This window comes from Corvus moneduloides, chromosome Z (genome assembly GCF_009650955.1).
Source record: "Corvus moneduloides isolate bCorMon1 chromosome Z, bCorMon1.pri, whole genome shotgun sequence".
NCBI lineage: Eukaryota > Metazoa > Chordata > Aves > Passeriformes > Corvidae > Corvus > Corvus moneduloides.
In genome coordinates this window covers 15128660-15145493 of record NC_045511.1, presented here as the reverse complement: position 1 = coordinate 15145493, position 16834 = coordinate 15128660, and the positions used below count along the sequence as shown (strand labels likewise).

The following is a 16834-nucleotide window of genomic DNA, read 5'->3' as shown; positions in this document are numbered from 1 at the left end:
TGGCCCCAGCACGGGGGAGCCATGAGATGAGCTCGGGACACGTCTCCCATCTCTCCATCCTCCCTGCAGCTGTGCAGCAGATGGGCTTGGAGGAGCCCCTGCTTGGCACGGGGCCGAGGGCCCGCAGGGAGGAGCGGTCCCCAGTGGGGGCCCCCCTGGCCCGCCGAGGCCAGAAGGGCCGAGCACATCTCCAGCCAGGAAAAACAGAGGCCCCAGCGTGGAGCGCACGCTGCCCCGTCGGCGCACACCGCAGAGCCCTGGAATAACAGCCCTGCTCCCGAGCCCGCCGCCTGCTATCAAAGGGCCCTTCTTCTGCTCGGCCTCTGAGGGGATGGGGCCGGGGGCCCATCGAGGGCCGGTGGTGAGAGAAGGCAGCTGCTCCACGCCGGCGGGCACCGGCTGCACCCAGCCAGGCGCCGGGCACGCCCCGCCCCATCACCCTTGGCCAGCTGGGAGTCCCTGGGGCAAGCGGGCATATTCCATGCCAGGCCCAAGCGGTGTTGGGGGTCACTTGGGTCAAGCCGGGGGGAGCAGTGTGTCCTCAGGAGTCCTGGGCTCTTCCCTCCTGCTGCCCCAGCGGGGCTGTGCTGGCCCTGCCCAGGCACGCTGCACCCCCGAGAGCCCCTGCGGCCACCCTTGCACTAAGTGGCGGCCCCAGGGCACCGGGACAGGCTGGCGCGGAGGACGTGGGCCCCAGGGGTGGGGACAACCCCGATCCTGTAGTGCAGCGCGGGCATCCCTGTGGCCCTGCAGCCCGGCGCCCCCATCCCCCTAGACTCCCAGCCCTCCGCACTCCCGTCCCCTACACAGCCCCGTCCCCCATCAGCGCAGCCCCTCACGCCGAGCGCGCCCCGCCCCGCCCGCTCCGCAGAGACCACGCCCATTGCCCGGCTCACCCGCCCTCTTGCCATGCCCACTGCGGCCAAAGGCCACGCCCCCTCTCAGCTCTCCGCCAATGGGAGGCGCGCACGCGCGCGGCTCCACCCACAGGCGCGCGGCCGCCGTGCGCCGTCTCCACGGAGAGAGGCGCGTCCCACCGCGCGCATGCGCCATGGAGCGGGGAGGCGGCTGCGCCGTGGGGTGCGGCTCAGGCCGCGGGCAGCGAGACCCCGTGGGGTAACCCCGGGTGGGGAGAGTCGGGGCAGGGCCTGTGGAGCCTTAGGGGCCGGGGGGAATGAGAAAATGGTGGGTCCGGCCTGTGGGGAAGTCGGAGCAGGGAGGGGGCAGAGCCCAGGTATGAGGGTGGGAATGGTGTTGCTTCTGGAGGTCGAGGGGACAAAAGGAAGTTAGGGAGGGGGAGACCCCTTCAGATGACAGACCCAGCAGCAGGCACTGCTTCTGTCCCCCAGACGGAGAGAAATCCCTTGTCCCTTGCCTCGGTGTGGGGGTGACACAGAGGACCCGGGGTCAAGACCCTGCCCGTGGTGGTGAGGGCTGAGGATGTGGTTGGAATTGGGGGATGTGCCCCGCTGCCTTTCTTCAGGGTCTGTTCCCACCTGCAGGGGGACTCTGACAAGCCATGTGGCTCCCAGATGGCATGGGGACAGGCCACCGTGCAGGGTCCGAGGTTATCAGCCTGTGCCCGAGGTGCCTGTGGAGAGGCTCCCGTGCCACAGTGAGACGCTGACAACCACCGCCAGGAGGGTCCAGGAGATGTCAGGCACAGCCGAGCCGCCCCAGGATGTATCAGACACAGATGAGCTGCCTACTGAGGCCCTACCAGTTCTGCCCAGCACGGTGCCATCCCCAGAGACTGGGAAGGATCCCTCTGGGATAAAGCTGCCTCCCTGGCTTGGAAAGTGGGGGACTCGCCCCGAGAAGGAGTCCACCACCGCAGTGCCGGGGCTGCCCCCCACCCCACCCACGCCTGCAGAGAAGCCCAGCCAGTCGGTGCCCCAGCAAAGCTGCGTGAGCTGCGACTGGCAGAAGGAGGTAACTCCATAAGGGAGAATGCCCCTCAAAGCTGGCCCCGTTGTGTCCCACATGCTGATCTTGTGAAGCTCCCTGCTCCTGGGCAGACCCCTCTCTTTAAATAGCCACCCGGATGACCTTCAGCCCAGCGGGATAGATAAGGGATGAAACTCAATAGCACAAAAGGCACAGGCAGGCATGTGGGGAGTAACAGTAAGGCAAGAAGGGAGCTGGGATCTCGCTGCTGGGGAGCAGGAGCTGTGTATCGTGGCCCATCACAGTGGTGTGGGGATGCCTGCTTGGGCAAGCCATGCTGGGGGGCACCTGATGGGCCAAGCTGTGCCACAGCCTGGGGACTCATTGGGTTGTTCAAGTGCTGTAAGAGTGCTTGCCCAGGGGCAGTCTGTGCACCCAGATGCTTGGGACAGCCATACAAGGCTGGCTGACCTCCACCAGGCAGGTCAGCCTTGCCCAAGCTGTGTCCCTGCTCTGGCTTTGCCAGGTTTCTGGCCAGAAAGACCATAACCCCTCTTTGCAGGTTATGCCTCTGGGGCTATCAAAAGCCTAAAAGCCAGGAGCAGGTATGGGGCAGTGCAGCTTGGCTCCTGCCCCCTTCCACAGCCCCCACTGTCCATCCCCAGACACTTGCGGACCCCCTGGACTCTCGGAAGGATTTGGGCTGTGAGGACTTCCAGCGTGGCTACCATGGACTACCGATCCACCAGTTCCTGTCCTCACTCACTGACAGCTCTGCCCCGAAGTACTGCCCACCTACCAGGGTCCTGCTGCTGGGGCAAGGTGAGGCTGAACCCCCCCAAGCCACGTGCACCCCAAAAAGGCAGCAGGGGAATCTTAGCTGTGAGGCTGATGGCACCTTCCCCTCTGCAGGGCAGCGGAAGGCCACACTGGCATCCATGCTCTATGAGAAATACAGGCAAGCCTGCATCCCTGCGTGATGACCACCCCAGAGAAGGGGACCTGGGGGGGCAAGGATCCCAGAGCTGAGGGGTGTGGGGTCTGCTCTGACTGCAGTAAGGAGACGGAGGAGGAAATCCATCCCCGCCCGAGGCGCATGGAACCTGTCTCCACCACGCACCAGGACTTCCATGCCATGGGCTTCCAGTCCACACCCCAGCCCATCACTCAGGTACAGGCAGTAGACATCCCCCCCCTCAGCTTGCAGCAGCCTCCAGGGAGGCCACAAGGCTCCCGTGTCCTGCCGAGCATGCCATCCCCCCACCCACATTTTGCTTCCACTGCAGCCTCACAACTACTTAACGGAGCAGCCAACCAGCTTCTGGCTGGAGCAAGCCCGTGGACAGCCGGTAAGCCCCCCACCACCCTGCCCTGCCAGCACCCTGGGGGTCTCAGCTGCTGACAGAGACCTCTCCAATTCTCTCCTCTCCAGGGTGTCACCAGCCTCTTCGGCAGAAACATTCCCTTCAAGAAGAATGCAGCCTTCTCCACTCCCATTACCATGTACTTAGGGCATCCTGAGCCTTTCAACCTCTCTGACCCCTACGACCCCCTGAGCAGCCAGCTCCAGTCCCACAAGCAATAAAAAACAAGGGGACACAGGTGGTCCCAGCATCCTTGCCCACCCCAAGGCCATCCTCAAGCTGGATGTTTGGAGAGGGAGCACTGTGTCCCTGGGATCTCAAATCCCATGGGACCATGAAGCAAAATGGGAAACCTTTCAGCCCCATTGCAATTTCCTGTTGACCCAAAATACGTGGCAGCCCAAAGACTTCCTCCTTGGGCATGGAGGGAAAGCCCCTGGCACAGCCCCATCCCCTGGGACACGTCCCTTCCCAGCGCACGCAGCGGGTGACAGCAGCCGCTGTTCCAGTCCCCCGGCACAGGTGTGTTCCAGTAAGAGGCGGCAGCGGGGCGGCCAGAGCATGAGCTCAGAGGAACGCACTGCAGCCCTCACGCCAAAGCAAACCCCGCCACGGCAGCCCTGCCTTCCCAGCACCGCCCAAGGCCTCAACAGCCGCTGCTGCTACTGCCCGGCACTGGCTCCCCATGCCCACACCGCGGCCCTGTGCCGCAGACAGACCCCCTGGGATACGATCTCTTCGGATGTTTCAGGCAGCTGTCCCCAGCCCAGGCTGAGTTCCATACTGCGGTCCCCCCTGGCCTCCCTCCCCACTTGGCATGCTGGGGCAGAGCGAGGTAGAGGTCATGGGACAGATGGATCTGGGGAAGTTTGTATTTCAACAAAATAGTTGCAGCGAGTCCTATATTTACACCTGGAGGAAGGGTGGGTATTTACATGACCCGGTGGGGTTATATACAGGAGAGGGGGAGACTGGGGAGGGGGGGAGCTGCGGCATTGAAGCCTGACCTGGCCAAGGAGTCAGTCTTGGCAGGAATCCCCATTTCCCCCCACCCCAGGGAGGGGTTGACATGAGCACAACTTCTGCTGGGGTCCAGGTACTGAAAAGAGACGGCAAAGTGCCCTGTGGGGCAGCCAGGCCCCGGAGAAGCTCAGAGCCAGCTGAGCCACAGGGGAGAGGGCAGGGGTGGCAGACCTCAGAGGGTGGGGGGGATACAAGGTCCCTCAGGCTGGATCAGGGCTGGTTACCCCACTCCAGCAGAGGCTGTGGGAAAGGTGGGCTTTGCTGGTGCTGATGGAGGAGGGCAGACGGTGCTGCTGCAGCCGCTGCCCCACCTTGCCCAGGCCCTGCTGAAGCAGGGGGGCTGCAGAGGCGGTGGTGGATGCAGTGATGGGAGGGGGGTGCCGGTGCATCCTGGGGCACTGGAAAACACTGGTGGCTTCATTGAGCTGGGGGCTCTGCCACAGCCACTGGGCTCAGATGACTTAAGGGTCTTTCCTCTCGCCCAGCAGCCAGTATGTCCGCATCTTTCCCTTGCCCTGGAGGCAGAGGTGAGCAGTTTAGACCCTGCCTGCCCCTGGAACTGCTTCTTGGGTGTCATCCCCTGCATTGAGGGCAACAAGGGGTCCCAGCCCCAACCCACCTCCCCATCACATTCCCCTGTGGTAGGAAGGGCTGGTACCCCACTGGCGTCCCTGTGCCCTCACCTTCATCTCTACATCCCCACGCAGCTCCAGCTCAAAGCAGCCAAACTCATCCAGGACTTCTTTGGTGGCAGATGAGACATGGATCTTCAGGGCTGGGGAGCACAGAGGGGCAAGAGAGACACGGCTGAGTGCCGTGGGAGCAGGACACACCCTGTGGCTCTGGACCCCAGCTGCCAGCCCCATGGCTTACCCTGGCCATTGGATTCCATGCGGGACGCAGTGTTCACCGTGTCCCCGAAGAGGCAGTACCGCGGCATCTTCAGACCCACCACTCCGGCGCACACAGGACCTGCAGGCACAGACGCGCTCAGGGATGCTGCAGGGCGGGTGGCTGGGTGGGCGAGCACCCTCCAGCTGGGTGGCATGGGGGCTCACCGGTGTGTATGCCGATGCGCAGGTGGAGCTGGTCGTTGGGACGGTGACGGATCTTGAAGGTTTTGACAGCCTCAAGCAGGGCCAGGGCCATGCGGACAATCTCACGGGCATGCAGCTTCCCATTGCGCACCGGCAGCCCCGAGACCACCATGTAGGCATCCCCAATGGTCTCCACCTGTGGGGGCAGGGGGAGCAGGTCCAACCTGGGCTCCTTGCTGCCTGCCTCACTTTGGGGGGCTGTGCTTGCTTACCACTGCACTCACCTTGTAGACATCAAAATTGTCGATGATGGCATCAAAGCAAGTGTAGAGATCGTTCAGCAGCATCACGACCTGGATGGAACAAGGGTGTGTGGGCAGCTGGGAGTGGGTATGTTCCCCCAACTCCAGGGATGGCACTGGCAGGGTGTGAGACCCCCACCACAGAGGCGCTGCCCCCCAAGCCCTGCTCTCACCTGCATGGGAGTGCTCTCTGCCGAGAGGGCAGTAAAGCCCACTATGTCACTGAAGTAGATGGTGACACTGTCGAAAGCCTCAGCCCGCACTGTCTCTCCACGCTTCAGCTGCTCTGCCACAGAGCTGGCAAGGATGGTGGTGAGCCATCACCACTAAACCCCCTGTTCCCCCTGCAACCCTTGCCCCACACCAGCATGGGAAGGGACCCCATGCTTGCATGGCAGTGGGTGCATGCTGAACCCATGCCAACCCTCAGACCCACACCCGCCCCCCCTCTCCCCCTCTCACTGGGGCAGAATCTGGTAGAGGAGGTTCTCTGCCTTGCGCTTTTCCTCCAGGTAGGCCTGTGTCCTCTCTTCCACCAGCTTCTCCAGGTTGTTGGCATACTGCTCCATGCGTGACAGCAGGTTGTCCAGGATGCTGGTGCTTCCCTCCCTGCCGGGGTGCAGTCAGCTGGCACTGCAGGAAGAGGTGCCCCCCAACCACCACCACCATGGCTGTCCCCACTCCCACCCAGGGCCACTGTCACTGCACACCAACCACCCACTTGTTGAATCTACGGATGAAGATCTTGATCTGACTGAAGTCAGGGCGCTCGGCCGGCTCCTGCGCCCAGCAGCGTTCCATCAGCACTGCCAGCTCCTCAGTGTGCACCCCAATGTCAATGGACGGGCGGAAGAAGGGCTTCTGGCTGTTACGCACCTTCTGCACAATCTCTGCCGAGGTGTGGCCAACAGTGAGCACCAGATCTCCATGGTGGGGCAAGACCTCCACACACGTCCCCCCACCCTCACCTTTGGGGCTCAAGTCCATGCCCTCGATGTAGAAGGGGCCGTTGCGCAGAGCGACCTCCTGCACGATGATGCCGAAGCTGTAGACATCAGCTTTCTGCATGCCTGGGGTGGGCAGGTGCCCCTTCTGCAGCAGCTCTGGGGCTGTCCATAGCTTCTCTGGTGGGACAAAGCAATGGAGAAGTGAGACAAGGCCACCCCATCCCCCTGGTCCCCCCAGGCAGGCACTCACTGGCATACAGTGCATGCGTGTCCTCGTTGTCGCTGGGCGAGCGGAAGCTGGCCAGGCCGTAGTCGGTGATCTTCAGCACAAAGCGACTGTCCACCACGCAGTTGGATGACTTGAGGCTGCCATGATGACCAATGATGCTGTTGTGCAGGAAGGCCATTCCCTGGGACAGATGGATGCAGTGAAGCTCGTATCTCTCAGGCACCTCCCCCAGCCCCTTGCACCCCTCAGCTGGGTACCTTGACAATGTCATTGATGAGGGAGTAGCGAAACATCCAGTCCAGGTTGATGCTCTCGTTCTCCAGGACATCCTGAGGTAGCACATTGAGTGGACCCCACCAAGCACCCAGGGCATGGTGACAGTAGCCTCACCAAGTGCCCAACTGTGGGGGTCTGCAGCACCCACCCCCACCCCTCCACTGGCCTCTGACGCCCGCTTGGACAGCTCAGCTGTGAGCCTTGTAGGGAGGGCTCAGGTGGCCACCAGCATCCACAGCCCTGTCCACAATGCCCCAGCCCAACTGGGTCACCAGGAATGTCTAAGTGTCACCCGCAGTGTCCCCAAGCCCTGCTACCTGCAAGCTGCCCCGTGGGCAGTACTCAGTGATGATGCAGATGTTGGGGGGGTCGATGCACGCCCCGATGAAGCGAGTCAAGTGGTTGAACTGGATGTCCCGCATCTGCAGGTGCAAGCGGACCCAAGACAGTCTTGAGGTCAAAGGGGATGAACTACTGCTCCTACTACCCTCCCACACTCCCAGGACCAGTTCCTGCACCCCCAAGCAGGCTGCCCACCCCAGCCCAGACCCCAAACCTACATGTTTTAGCTCGAAGAGCACCTGCCGTGTCAACTCGATGCGCTTCTTGTTGATGTGCTTAATGGCCACAACGTTGCCCTGGGGTGTTTGGGAAGGGGAAAAGGTCAATGCCCACTGGGTAAATTTGCAAAGGGGAGGAAAGTGCCAACATCCTGCAGGATGGGGGTGCAGCCAAGGGGGAGCACAACAGAGCTGGGGCATTTCAGGGGGAGGGCTCAGCTCCCTGCCTGCTGCACTGACCTTGAAGTGGCCGGTGTTGGCGAAGATCTGGTACTTGCCATGGGTGGTCATCAGGGAGCCATAGCTGGAGCCACGCTGTGGGAAGGAGGGGAATAGAGACAGGAGCCCTCGGGTGGAGGGGTGGCCTGCGGCAATGTAGCAGGGCGGGGACATCCAAGAATGTGTGGGGGATGGTGCAGGATGAGCTCTAAAGGGTCAGGATAAGCTCTGTATGCTCTGTAGCAAAGGCAAAGACTCTGGGATGGGGCATGGTGCACTGCATGGAGTGTAGGACATGGATAAGGTACGTCTGTGTAGGTAATGGAGGGCAACACAGGGGCTTGATGAAGTATGGTGCTGCATCGGGGATTGGGGGCTGTGTAGAGGATGGATCTATAGTGGCTCTGCAGGGGATGGAAAGTCATGCCAGGGATGAATGGAGTGTGTTTCCACTGGGGATGGAGAACTCTGTAAGGATCAAGAGCTGTGCTAAGAAGAGATGCAGGGGGGCTGTGGCTCTGTAGGAAACAGAGGGCTGTTACATGGAGGTAATCATGTGGGTGTCGTGCAGGGAGGGAAGGCAGCACAGGGGCAGGGTGGTGCCCCAGGGATGGCTCCTCTCACCAGGGACAAGGTGAGCCGGCTGCCTGCTGCCTTGTGGTACCGCTCAGGACTTCCAAACTGCAGCTCATCCCAGCGGATCCTCCAGAGCATGCTGGCAAGCTCCTTCTCCAGCATCAGCTTCCTGGGGGACACAGAGGGGTCAGGCCCCCATCTGCCCTGCCCTGCCTGTCCCCCCACCAGACAGAGGTTCCCCCAGTCCTGACTGACCTGAAGATGAGGAAGCTGGAGATACCAAACATGACAAAGGTGAGGCCAGTGCCCAAAGCCACGATGGCCAGCATGGAGAGGGGAGCTGCAGACAGGAGAGGATGTCAGGGTGGTCCAACTGGCTATGATGGCCAGGCTGAAATGCACTCATAGGGAAGGGTTCTTGGGTCCAAGTGATGTAGGGACCCAGGACACCCACTTTTTTCACAGGAGGGGTCATCCACATCAAAGACACAGGGAGGGTTGTCCAAGGGGGGAGCCCCCTTCACCCAGGGGATGGGTCGTCCCAGCCAGTGGATTTGCTTCTCCACACCTGAGTAGTGTCCCACCACCTAAGGAAAAGAGAGATAAGGCCACCCCCAGCCCCCACCATCCTATCCCCCAGCCCCAGCCAGAGGGAACCTGGTGCTGGCCCCCACCTCATACTGCCCGGTCTTGGGGTCGCTCATGGCCCATAGGTTGAAGTCAGTGTCTCGGTCATTGTTGCTGTCCATGCTCACAAGCCCTGTCACACCTGTGGGAGAATTAAGACCCAGGTGGGACAGGGACTGAGTTCCACTGCCCCCACGGCACCCACAGCCCAGCTTCCCCCATCCCAGTGTTACCCTGGAACTTGCGGTCCCGCATCTTCTCGATGATGTGGGTGGCGTTTTTCTTGGAGCCGCCCTCGCGCAGAGTCTCATTCAGCACCATGGCGTACAGCAGCATCCCATCATAGAAACACCCCGCCACCAGGTTCATCTGCCAGGGGGAATCTGAGCACACCCACAGCCACGCACACAGGAGCTCCCCAGAACCTTCACAGCAGGACCACGCACCCACCCACGGCCCCATAACCACACTGGGGACAACATGCACCCTGCAGGGATGGCAGTGCTTGTGGCTGTTCCCACCAGGGACAACCCCTCTGGCACTACCTGTGGCTGTGTCCCACCCTCTGCATCCTGGTGACGTGCCTCAGACCCATGAGAAGGGGCCCCACCACCCCAGCGTGCAGGGGGACTCACTCACCAGGGAGTAGTTGAGCTGCACCCCAAACTTCTGCTTAGCTCGCAAGATGAGTTGGGTTTGGAAATGCTGGTACTCGGGGTTTTGGGGCTCATAGTAGGTGATCACCAGCACCATCTGCAACCGAGCACAGCACTCTGGTTCACACAGTGAGGCCAGGCTGGTAAGGTTTCTGTCCCCAGGCAGGTGGGCCCAGCTCACCTGGAAAGCCTCGCGCAGCCCTGAATCCTGGCCTGGGCTCTCCTGCCAGGGCTTGAAGGCGTCACGGGCAGAGTCTCCCCGCAGGCTCTCCCCGAAGACGTCCAGGTAGAAGAAGACGTAGTCACCATTGGTGAGGTTCTCCTGCTGCGCCAACTGCATGATCTGCCGCAGCATCTCCGGTGGCCCGCAGAGATACACCACTGCCAGAGAGAAGCAGGGGCTTCAGGGAGGCAGGGACACCCCACTGCACCCCGGGCACACAGCCAGCAATGGGGCAGATGGGGCAGAGCAGCCCCGGGAGCACTCGGTGGCTGCGGGGGGATGGAGCAGGCAGATGGGGCAGTGCTTGGCTCACGCCTCCCTGTGCCCCGTAGCCAGACCCACAGCCCTTGCTGGCACAGACCCACTCTTGCCCCATCAATCACCTCGGGCTGAAGGGGGAGAGGAGAACAGGGGAAAACTTGCTGCAAATCATGAGGTGGATGCTGCAGGCACCGACCCCGCACACCCTGATACAGCAAAAACCAGCCAGGGGATCTCTCCCCCCTGCATCAGCTTCCCGGCTGCTCCATGCCAGCCCCAGCCACGGAATCGGGGGGCTGGGAGAGGCACTGGAGCCGTGCACCGGAGGTCCCTGGGGAACCCGAGCTGTGGAATGGGACAAACCCATGTTTTGGTTCGTGGCCGGCTGTCCGTGCGGCAGGAATGCGCAGGTTCCCAGATTCCAGCACCTTCGGCGGCCACTGGCGCTAATTGGAAACAGAGCATCTCGCCGGTGTGACCCACACGGCAAGGGGATGCCCGGGCCCCGTCGGGCTGTCCCGCCTGCCCCCACCCTCTTCTGAGGGCTCGGTCAGCTCTCATGGGATGTCAACCCGAGCGCTGTGTGGGGCCGGCACGCCGCTCGCACAGGGCATCACAGGCTGTGGGGACGGGCCCCATAGAGTGTCCGAACCCCCCCGAGCAGGGGCCCTCCGTGCCCTTGCTGAGGATCCTGACACTGCCTCCTCCCTCCCCCCGGAAAACCAGGGCCCCCGCTCCAGCCAGTCTGGCTGGGAACCCGGGATTGAGCAACGGAGGAGGCGGCGGCAGCGGGTGCTGGAGGAATGTCACGCTTGGGCGCTGGCCCCGGCACACAGCTCTTCTGCATGGGGCCCAGCGCCCCGGCTGGACCCGGGGAGTGGGGGGGCTGGGGACAGCAAGGAAGCCTCGCACTCTGGGAAGGGGTCTCTGCTGCTGGAAGGCACCCAGCGACACAGGCACCCCGCTATGTGGGCAGCAGGGCTGGAAGGGTCACCCATGGGGGCAGTGAGGAAGCCCACACGTGGGAGAAGAGACCCAGCACAGCCACCTTGGGCACAGGGAATCCACAGCAATGTGGGGAGCTGCTCCTGGGCACGGGGGAGAGGGAAATCGCAGCACCGTGGGCTGTGTGTGAGCAAAAGCCTGTTCCAGGGTTTGAAATGGTTCCCTCTGAATGCTGCAATACTTCAAATAAACACTCTTGGCTTCCCCACTTTGCTAGTCCTGCCCCAAGAAATGTACTGTCCCCCAATTTCTCATCCAGGATGGGCAGCTCAGCACCTCCCCAACATGCAGAGCCTAAGGGTCCCCCCCAAGGACACAGATGGGACCCTCCCCATCCCACTGCAGGCGCCAAGAAAAGGGAGCCACAGGGGCTGGGGAGCCATAACAGCTGGTGGCAGATGGTGGGACACTGCAGGCAGCCAGCCCCTGCGGCGGCAGCGAAAGCCTGCCTGGTCAAAGGCCACCAAGCAAGGGGATGGATGGCGCCCAGACGGCTCCCTGGGGACAGGTCGCATGAGCTGTGCAGAAGCAAGGGTCAGTGCTTGGGGGTCTCCCTGAGGCAGGCAGCTGCCTCCAGCTGGCATCCTCCTGCATGGCCAGCAGTGCCTTAGGGGGCTCACGCCCCCCCCAGGGGCTAGCAAATGGCCAAATGCAGCCTCAGCATCACCCAGGACAAGGGGAATTAAGTTCTGCAAGGCTGGAGTGCATCCAGCACCCTGACATTTATTTAGGGGGCATCTCTGGTGTAGGTGGCAGAGTGCCAGGCCCCAGCGAAGGGGCAGGACCACGAGCATGCAGATGAGGTGGCAGAACACTGCTTGACCCCTGTATGATGGAAGATAACCCTAAAGTGAGGGCAAATCCTGGGTTCGGGCGGCAAATCCCAGTTTTGAGCAGCCTCACCAGCACAGGGCACTGCAGCGCAGAGACCATCGCACTGGCCAAGTGCCGTTCCATGCCCAGGGGGAGTGTGAGGATGAGGACCAAATGCACTCCCCTCCAGCAGCACCACCCAGCCACCTCCCCTGGCAGGGGACCTGAGGTTTTTGCAGGCAGATGCTCCGGTAATTCCCTCAACCACAGCTCTAATTATATCAGTGCTTTTGCAAATGGCAGGAGAGACGTGGGCCCCTGCACGTCGCCCAGGCTTTGGTGAGAGGGGCAATCCCACCCCCCCTCGTGCCCATTCATTAGACCTGTAAATGTCAAGAACCACCAGTGTTAGGGATGCACAGGGGGCAGGGAAGCAGCTTTCTCCAGGAAATGTTTATCAAACTCCTGCCCGTGACTTGGGAGAAGGAAGGTGACGCCAAGAGGGGTGATACGTGATGTTATTGCAGGGCACGGACATGGATGCAGCTGAAGATCCTGCTTCCCTCTCCACGCCATGCCATGCAGGGGTCCCAACCCCTGGGACAGCCTTGCAGGTCCCCACTACCTGCCCCACACACTTGGGTTAGGAAAGGACCTAGCACCAGCTTTGCTGGCCTGAGCACCCATACCCGTGGGCCAAGCACGCAGCTCCACTCAGCCCCACACCCTGGCGCCATCTCTGAGCTGTGGCCAGAGAGGCCCAGACCCTCTCCACATCTCTGCCCATGGCAGGGGGAATGGAACTAAATGATATTTAAGGTCCCTGCCAACCCAAGCCTTTCCACGACTCTGCGACTACAACCCCAGCTTAGAAAGCCCTCAGGTCTCTGCCCATGCCTGGCCTTCTCCCCCAGCAACCACAACCTCCTGCCCACACCAGGAGGGATTGATTCCTGTTGGGGTGATTTACAGCACGAAGAGGGAAATGTTGATGGGAATCACTGATTTCAGCCTTTCTCCCTGCAGAGTCCTTTGCCCCCATCCCATAAGAAGCTCCAAACGCCACGGCTGGTGATGGCACATGCAGGAGCTTCCACCCCAGAGGGGCAGCCAGAGAATGCTCACTCCACGGACTCAGCTTCACTGGCCTCAGTCCTGACGGGAACCCAGTCCAGCACCCCAAAGCACCACACCCCACCTCCCCCCTGCAGCCTGGTCCTGCCCAGCCTTGGACACGAGTCCTGCTGGCCCATCTGGCTCCACTTATCCCGGCTAGATGTCCTTCCTAATGACACAGCATCTCAGAATCCATTAAGAAGCACTGCGGAGTGGCTGACTCCGGGATCAATACACCCTGCTCATCAATAATGAAAGAGCATCAGGCTGCCCTTGCTCTCCAGCTGCCTCCGTAAGCCCCTCCATTTCCTCCCGCTCCCAATATAGCTGCTCTCCTGGGGCACTCGCAAGGCACCAAATTGATTTATCCCTCCATCAGCAGGGTGGGGCCATCACAGCCCCATCCCAGGGGTGCAGCAGGGACAGGCACAGCCCAGGTACCCAGGTGCCAGTCTGGGGGGCTCTGCCTGACCATGGCACAGCCACCTAGGTATGTTGGCACCGTGGTTCTCTGGGCACGTAACCACAGCTGATGGCATCCTTCAGAAAGCTACATCCACTCCATCACCTTCCGCCTCCAAGGACGTGCCTGGGTCACCCCGATCCTGCTAAGACAGAAGGTCGGGTGGCCCCACAGGGTACCCTTCATAGCATGTGTTCCATGAAGGTGGGGGTCTGCCCCAGCTCTTGCTGGCAAAGGTTGACCAGGCTGGGGGCCTGGGAGAGAGACAATATGCCCCCTCCTCCTGCTGCATTCTGGCCCCTCCACTGGCACAGGGCTTGGCCCAGGGGGCTCAGGTCCTGTCTTGTCACCTGTGAACTCACCTCCTGCGCAGGTCCCGCTGCTCTTCCAGCCCGACTGTGAGAAAATGTGCTCAAGTCTCACTGCACCCCACACAGAACCCATTTTGCCCACCCATCCCTGTGCCCCACATGGGTCCCACTGTGCCCTCAGCCCATCCTCATGCCCCACACGGGTCCCACTGTGCCTCCAGCCCCTCCTTGTGCTCCACAGGGGTCTATCCCACTCTTCCTCTGGCCCTTTGCCATGCCCCACCACAGGTCTCGCTCTGCCCACCCCCCGCTGGACCCCACGTGAGTCCCAGGAGATCCTTGGTCCCTTGCCATGCCTCACATGGGCGCCATTTTGCTCTCGACCCTTCACAGGTCCCAGTGTCCCATCACCCTCATGGTGCCCCGCAAAGGTGCCAGCGTCTCCTTGGACTGTTGCTGCGCCCCACATGATCACACTGTATCCCCATCCTCTTGCTGCGCCCCATATGTATCTCACTGCCCTCTCTGACAGTTGCTGTGCCCTGTGTGGATCTCCATTGCCCCCTAACCCCTTGATGTGCCCCAAACAGGTCCCACTGCTGCCCTGGTCCCTTTTTGTGCCCCACATGTGTCCCACTGTGTTCCCAGTCCTTTGCTGTGTCCTGTAGAGGTCCCACTGCATCCCCATCCCCTCTCTGTGCCCCAGATGGGTCCTGCCGCTCCCTTAACCCCTTGCTGTACCCTACGAGTTGTCCACAGAACCCCTTGCTGCACCCCGTCCTTCCCCCTGCTGTGTCCCAGACGGGTCCAATGGTCCCCCCCGACTCCCACACGGATCCCACCGCACCCTCAGCCCCTCGCTGTGCCCCACGGAGGATACTGCCTCCCCCCTCGGAGCCCTACGCAGATCTCCCGAGGGGAGCTCCCTCTGCTTTCCCTTCCACCTCCCACCCCCACACCACCGCCCCCGCTCCCCGGGCCCTCAGCCCCATCCCACCCGTGGTCATCGTGCCCCCCCACACCCCACGCCGCGCCACCCCACGCACCGCGCCCGTTGGCTTTGATGAAGTGGACGGCGGTGTGGGGGCCGCCCTCCTCGGGGGAGTAGATGTGGACGGTGACGGTGAGGTTGTTGCCATCCTGCAGCTCCTGGTAGACACCCTCGACGGTGAAGTAGTAGGGTCGGTCGTCGGTCTTGCGGTCCACGTAGAGGAGCACGGCGCGGGCGCTCCAGTTGAAGTGCGCGTGGAGGTGGGAGACGAAGGCGCCCAGTTTGGGTGCCGAGGGCCCGGTGCGCACCGTCGTGCTGTAGTGCTCCCGTTTGCGGCTGAAACCCGCGGCCACCGCCCCGCCGGTGATGAGGGGCAGCCGCCAGTGAGAGGCGAAGCGCCCCACGGACGCAGCGGGGTACACGCAGCCCGGCCCGAACAGCACGTCGGGGTCGTGGTAGAGCTTCAGGTCCACGGCGTTGAGCGGTGCCACGTACTCGGAGCAGGCGCCCTCCAGCTCCGAGCTCATGAACTCGACGCGCACCGAGAAGGGCCGCGGCAGCAGGGGCGGCTCGCCCCGCTCCAGCGCTTCCAGCGCCAGGCTCAGCGCCGGACCCACGCGCGGCCAAGCCCACGCGTAGCTCACGTTGCGCTCCGGCAGCACCACCGCCACCGTCAAGTTGGCGGGCGCCCCGTCGGGGGTCGCCGCCCGCCGCCCCGCGCCCGTCGGTACCGGCAGCAGCAGCAGCGCCAGCAGCGGCAGCGGCAGCGGCGGAGCCATGGGCCGCGCTGGCTCCTCCGCCCCGGCCGCCGCCCGCCGCTCCGGCGCCCCCGCCGCGCCCCCGCCGCGCCGACCGCCACCGACCGCCCTCCCCCGGGGGGGCGGCGCCGCCGGTCCCCGCCCGGCCGGACGGGCACGGGGATGGGCGGCACCGCGGCGGGGCGGGGGGCGGTGTCCCCGGAGAGGGGGGGCCGGGGTGGGGCTAGCGGGGAGCGGGGCGCTGGTTGGTGTGGTGGGGGGGTGGCGGGGTGCTCGCCGTCTCTGGCTTCCAGGTTGGCGAAGTGCTGTGGGGTACCCAGCGGGGGCTTAGGGAGAGCGGTCCCCACGTCCGGGGGCCCCTAGCAAGCAGGAATTGAGGAGGGGGTGCCTGTGTTTTCGGGGATCCAGGAGGGGAGGTAGGGAGGAGCATCCGCGTTCGGGGTGTCCCCAGTGGGTGGGGAACCGAGGGAGGTGTACTTGGATTCTGCTGAGGTGCGGTGAGGGGGAATTGGAGGAGAGGGCACCGGTTTGAGGCAGGGACTGGGCTGCTCGGCTTCTGGATGGAGGGGTTGGGGACGGGCTCGGGGGTCCCCCTCGGAGGATTAAAGGACGGAAGTCCTCAGAGCCGGCGGCTCCCAGTGGTCAGGGATTGAGGAGGGGGTACGTGGGATCTAGGGGGTCCGTGAGGGGAACTGGGGAGGGAGCATTAGGGTTTGGAGTGTCCCCAGTGGGTGGGGGATTGAGAAAGTACCTGGGTTCGGAGAGGTGCAGTGAGGGAGCACCCAGGCTCTAGGGTCCGCCACTGAGTAGGGACTGGGGAGGAGATGTCTCATGCTGGGGGTCCCCAGGGTTTGGGGAAGTCATTGGGGTGCAGGGGATGTGTGTGATGGGGCAAAGGGGTACCAGGGGGAGGGGTGCGAGGATGTGAAGGGATACACGGCTGTGGGGTACAGCCCGCTGAAAGGGGAGGGGATATATGCTGGGTGTGGGTGTCCTCACAAGGCATTTTTGGGAGGTCTTAGGCTGTGGGATACAAGAGGAATCAGGCTCTGAGGAGGGGCTGCCCGGGATCTGTGTGCCTCCTTCGTGGGGACTTCCAGTGCCTTGGGCGTGGGTGTCTCCCCTTGGGGAAGGGGAGGAGGTTGGAGAGGTCCTCGGGGATTTGGGAGGCAGGGAGGCACCTGGGGAGT

The 16834-nt window shown here is 62.8% G+C and overlaps 2 protein-coding genes across 3 annotated transcripts; one reads left to right on the top strand and one right to left on the bottom strand.

Annotated features, from left to right (window-relative positions):
- The first annotated feature begins 1038 nt into the window (after positions 1-1038).
- On the top strand, positions 1039-3517 carry SPAG8 (sperm associated antigen 8). The gene is made up of 7 exons (XM_032096822.1): positions 1039-1116; positions 1503-1932; positions 2553-2709; positions 2800-2845; positions 2944-3058; positions 3174-3236; positions 3320-3517. Exons 1-7 carry the CDS (start codon positions 1052-1054, stop codon positions 3470-3472), a joined length of 1029 nt encoding a protein of 342 aa, XP_031952713.1. The 5' UTR covers positions 1039-1051; the 3' UTR covers positions 3473-3517.
- A 592-nt stretch (positions 3518-4109) lies between these two features.
- On the bottom strand, positions 4110-15698 carry NPR2 (natriuretic peptide receptor 2). Of its 2 annotated transcripts, none has more exons than XM_032096820.1 (22): positions 14942-15698; positions 9885-10084; positions 9687-9800; positions 9281-9416; positions 9095-9189; positions 8875-9007; positions 8676-8760; positions 8469-8589; positions 7866-7940; positions 7626-7703; positions 7383-7487; positions 7047-7118; positions 6811-6970; positions 6582-6737; positions 6335-6503; positions 6076-6225; positions 5787-5910; positions 5596-5664; positions 5333-5507; positions 5148-5246; positions 4958-5049; positions 4110-4789 (listed from the first exon to the last, which is right to left on the bottom strand). In XM_032096820.1, exons 1-22 carry the CDS (start codon positions 15663-15665, stop codon positions 4736-4738), a joined length of 3186 nt encoding a protein of 1061 aa, XP_031952711.1. In that variant the 5' UTR covers positions 15666-15698; the 3' UTR covers positions 4110-4735. The 2 variants fall into 2 exon arrangements, with proteins under 2 accessions (XP_031952711.1, XP_031952712.1); XM_032096821.1 differs by having other exon boundaries at positions 6076-6222.
- Between the last annotated feature and the right edge of the window lie 1136 nt (positions 15699-16834).

Bases quoted from the DNA above. Each gene is read 5' to 3' on its own strand.
- NPR2 (XM_032096820.1), bottom strand. From the start codon at position 15,665: ATGGCTCCGCCGCTGCCGCTGCCGCTGCTGGCGCTGCTGCTGCTGCCG. The intron at 5,247-5,332 runs GTGAGCCCCCAT...CTGTGCCTGCAG, and splicing joins GCGCATCGGCATACACACCG to GTCCTGTGTGCGCCGGAGTG. The intron at 4,790-4,957 runs GTGAGGGCACAG...CTCTGCCTCCAG, and splicing joins GTGGGGATGTAGAGATGAAG to GGCAAGGGAAAGATGCGGAC.
- SPAG8 (XM_032096822.1), top strand. From the start codon at position 1,052: ATGGAGCGGGGAGGCGGCTGCGCCGTGGGGTGCGGCTCAGGCCGCGGG. The intron at 2,846-2,943 runs GCAAGCCTGCAT...CTCTGACTGCAG, and splicing joins ATGCTCTATGAGAAATACAG to TAAGGAGACGGAGGAGGAAA. The intron at 3,237-3,319 runs GTAAGCCCCCCA...TCTCCTCTCCAG, and splicing joins AGCAAGCCCGTGGACAGCCG to GGTGTCACCAGCCTCTTCGG.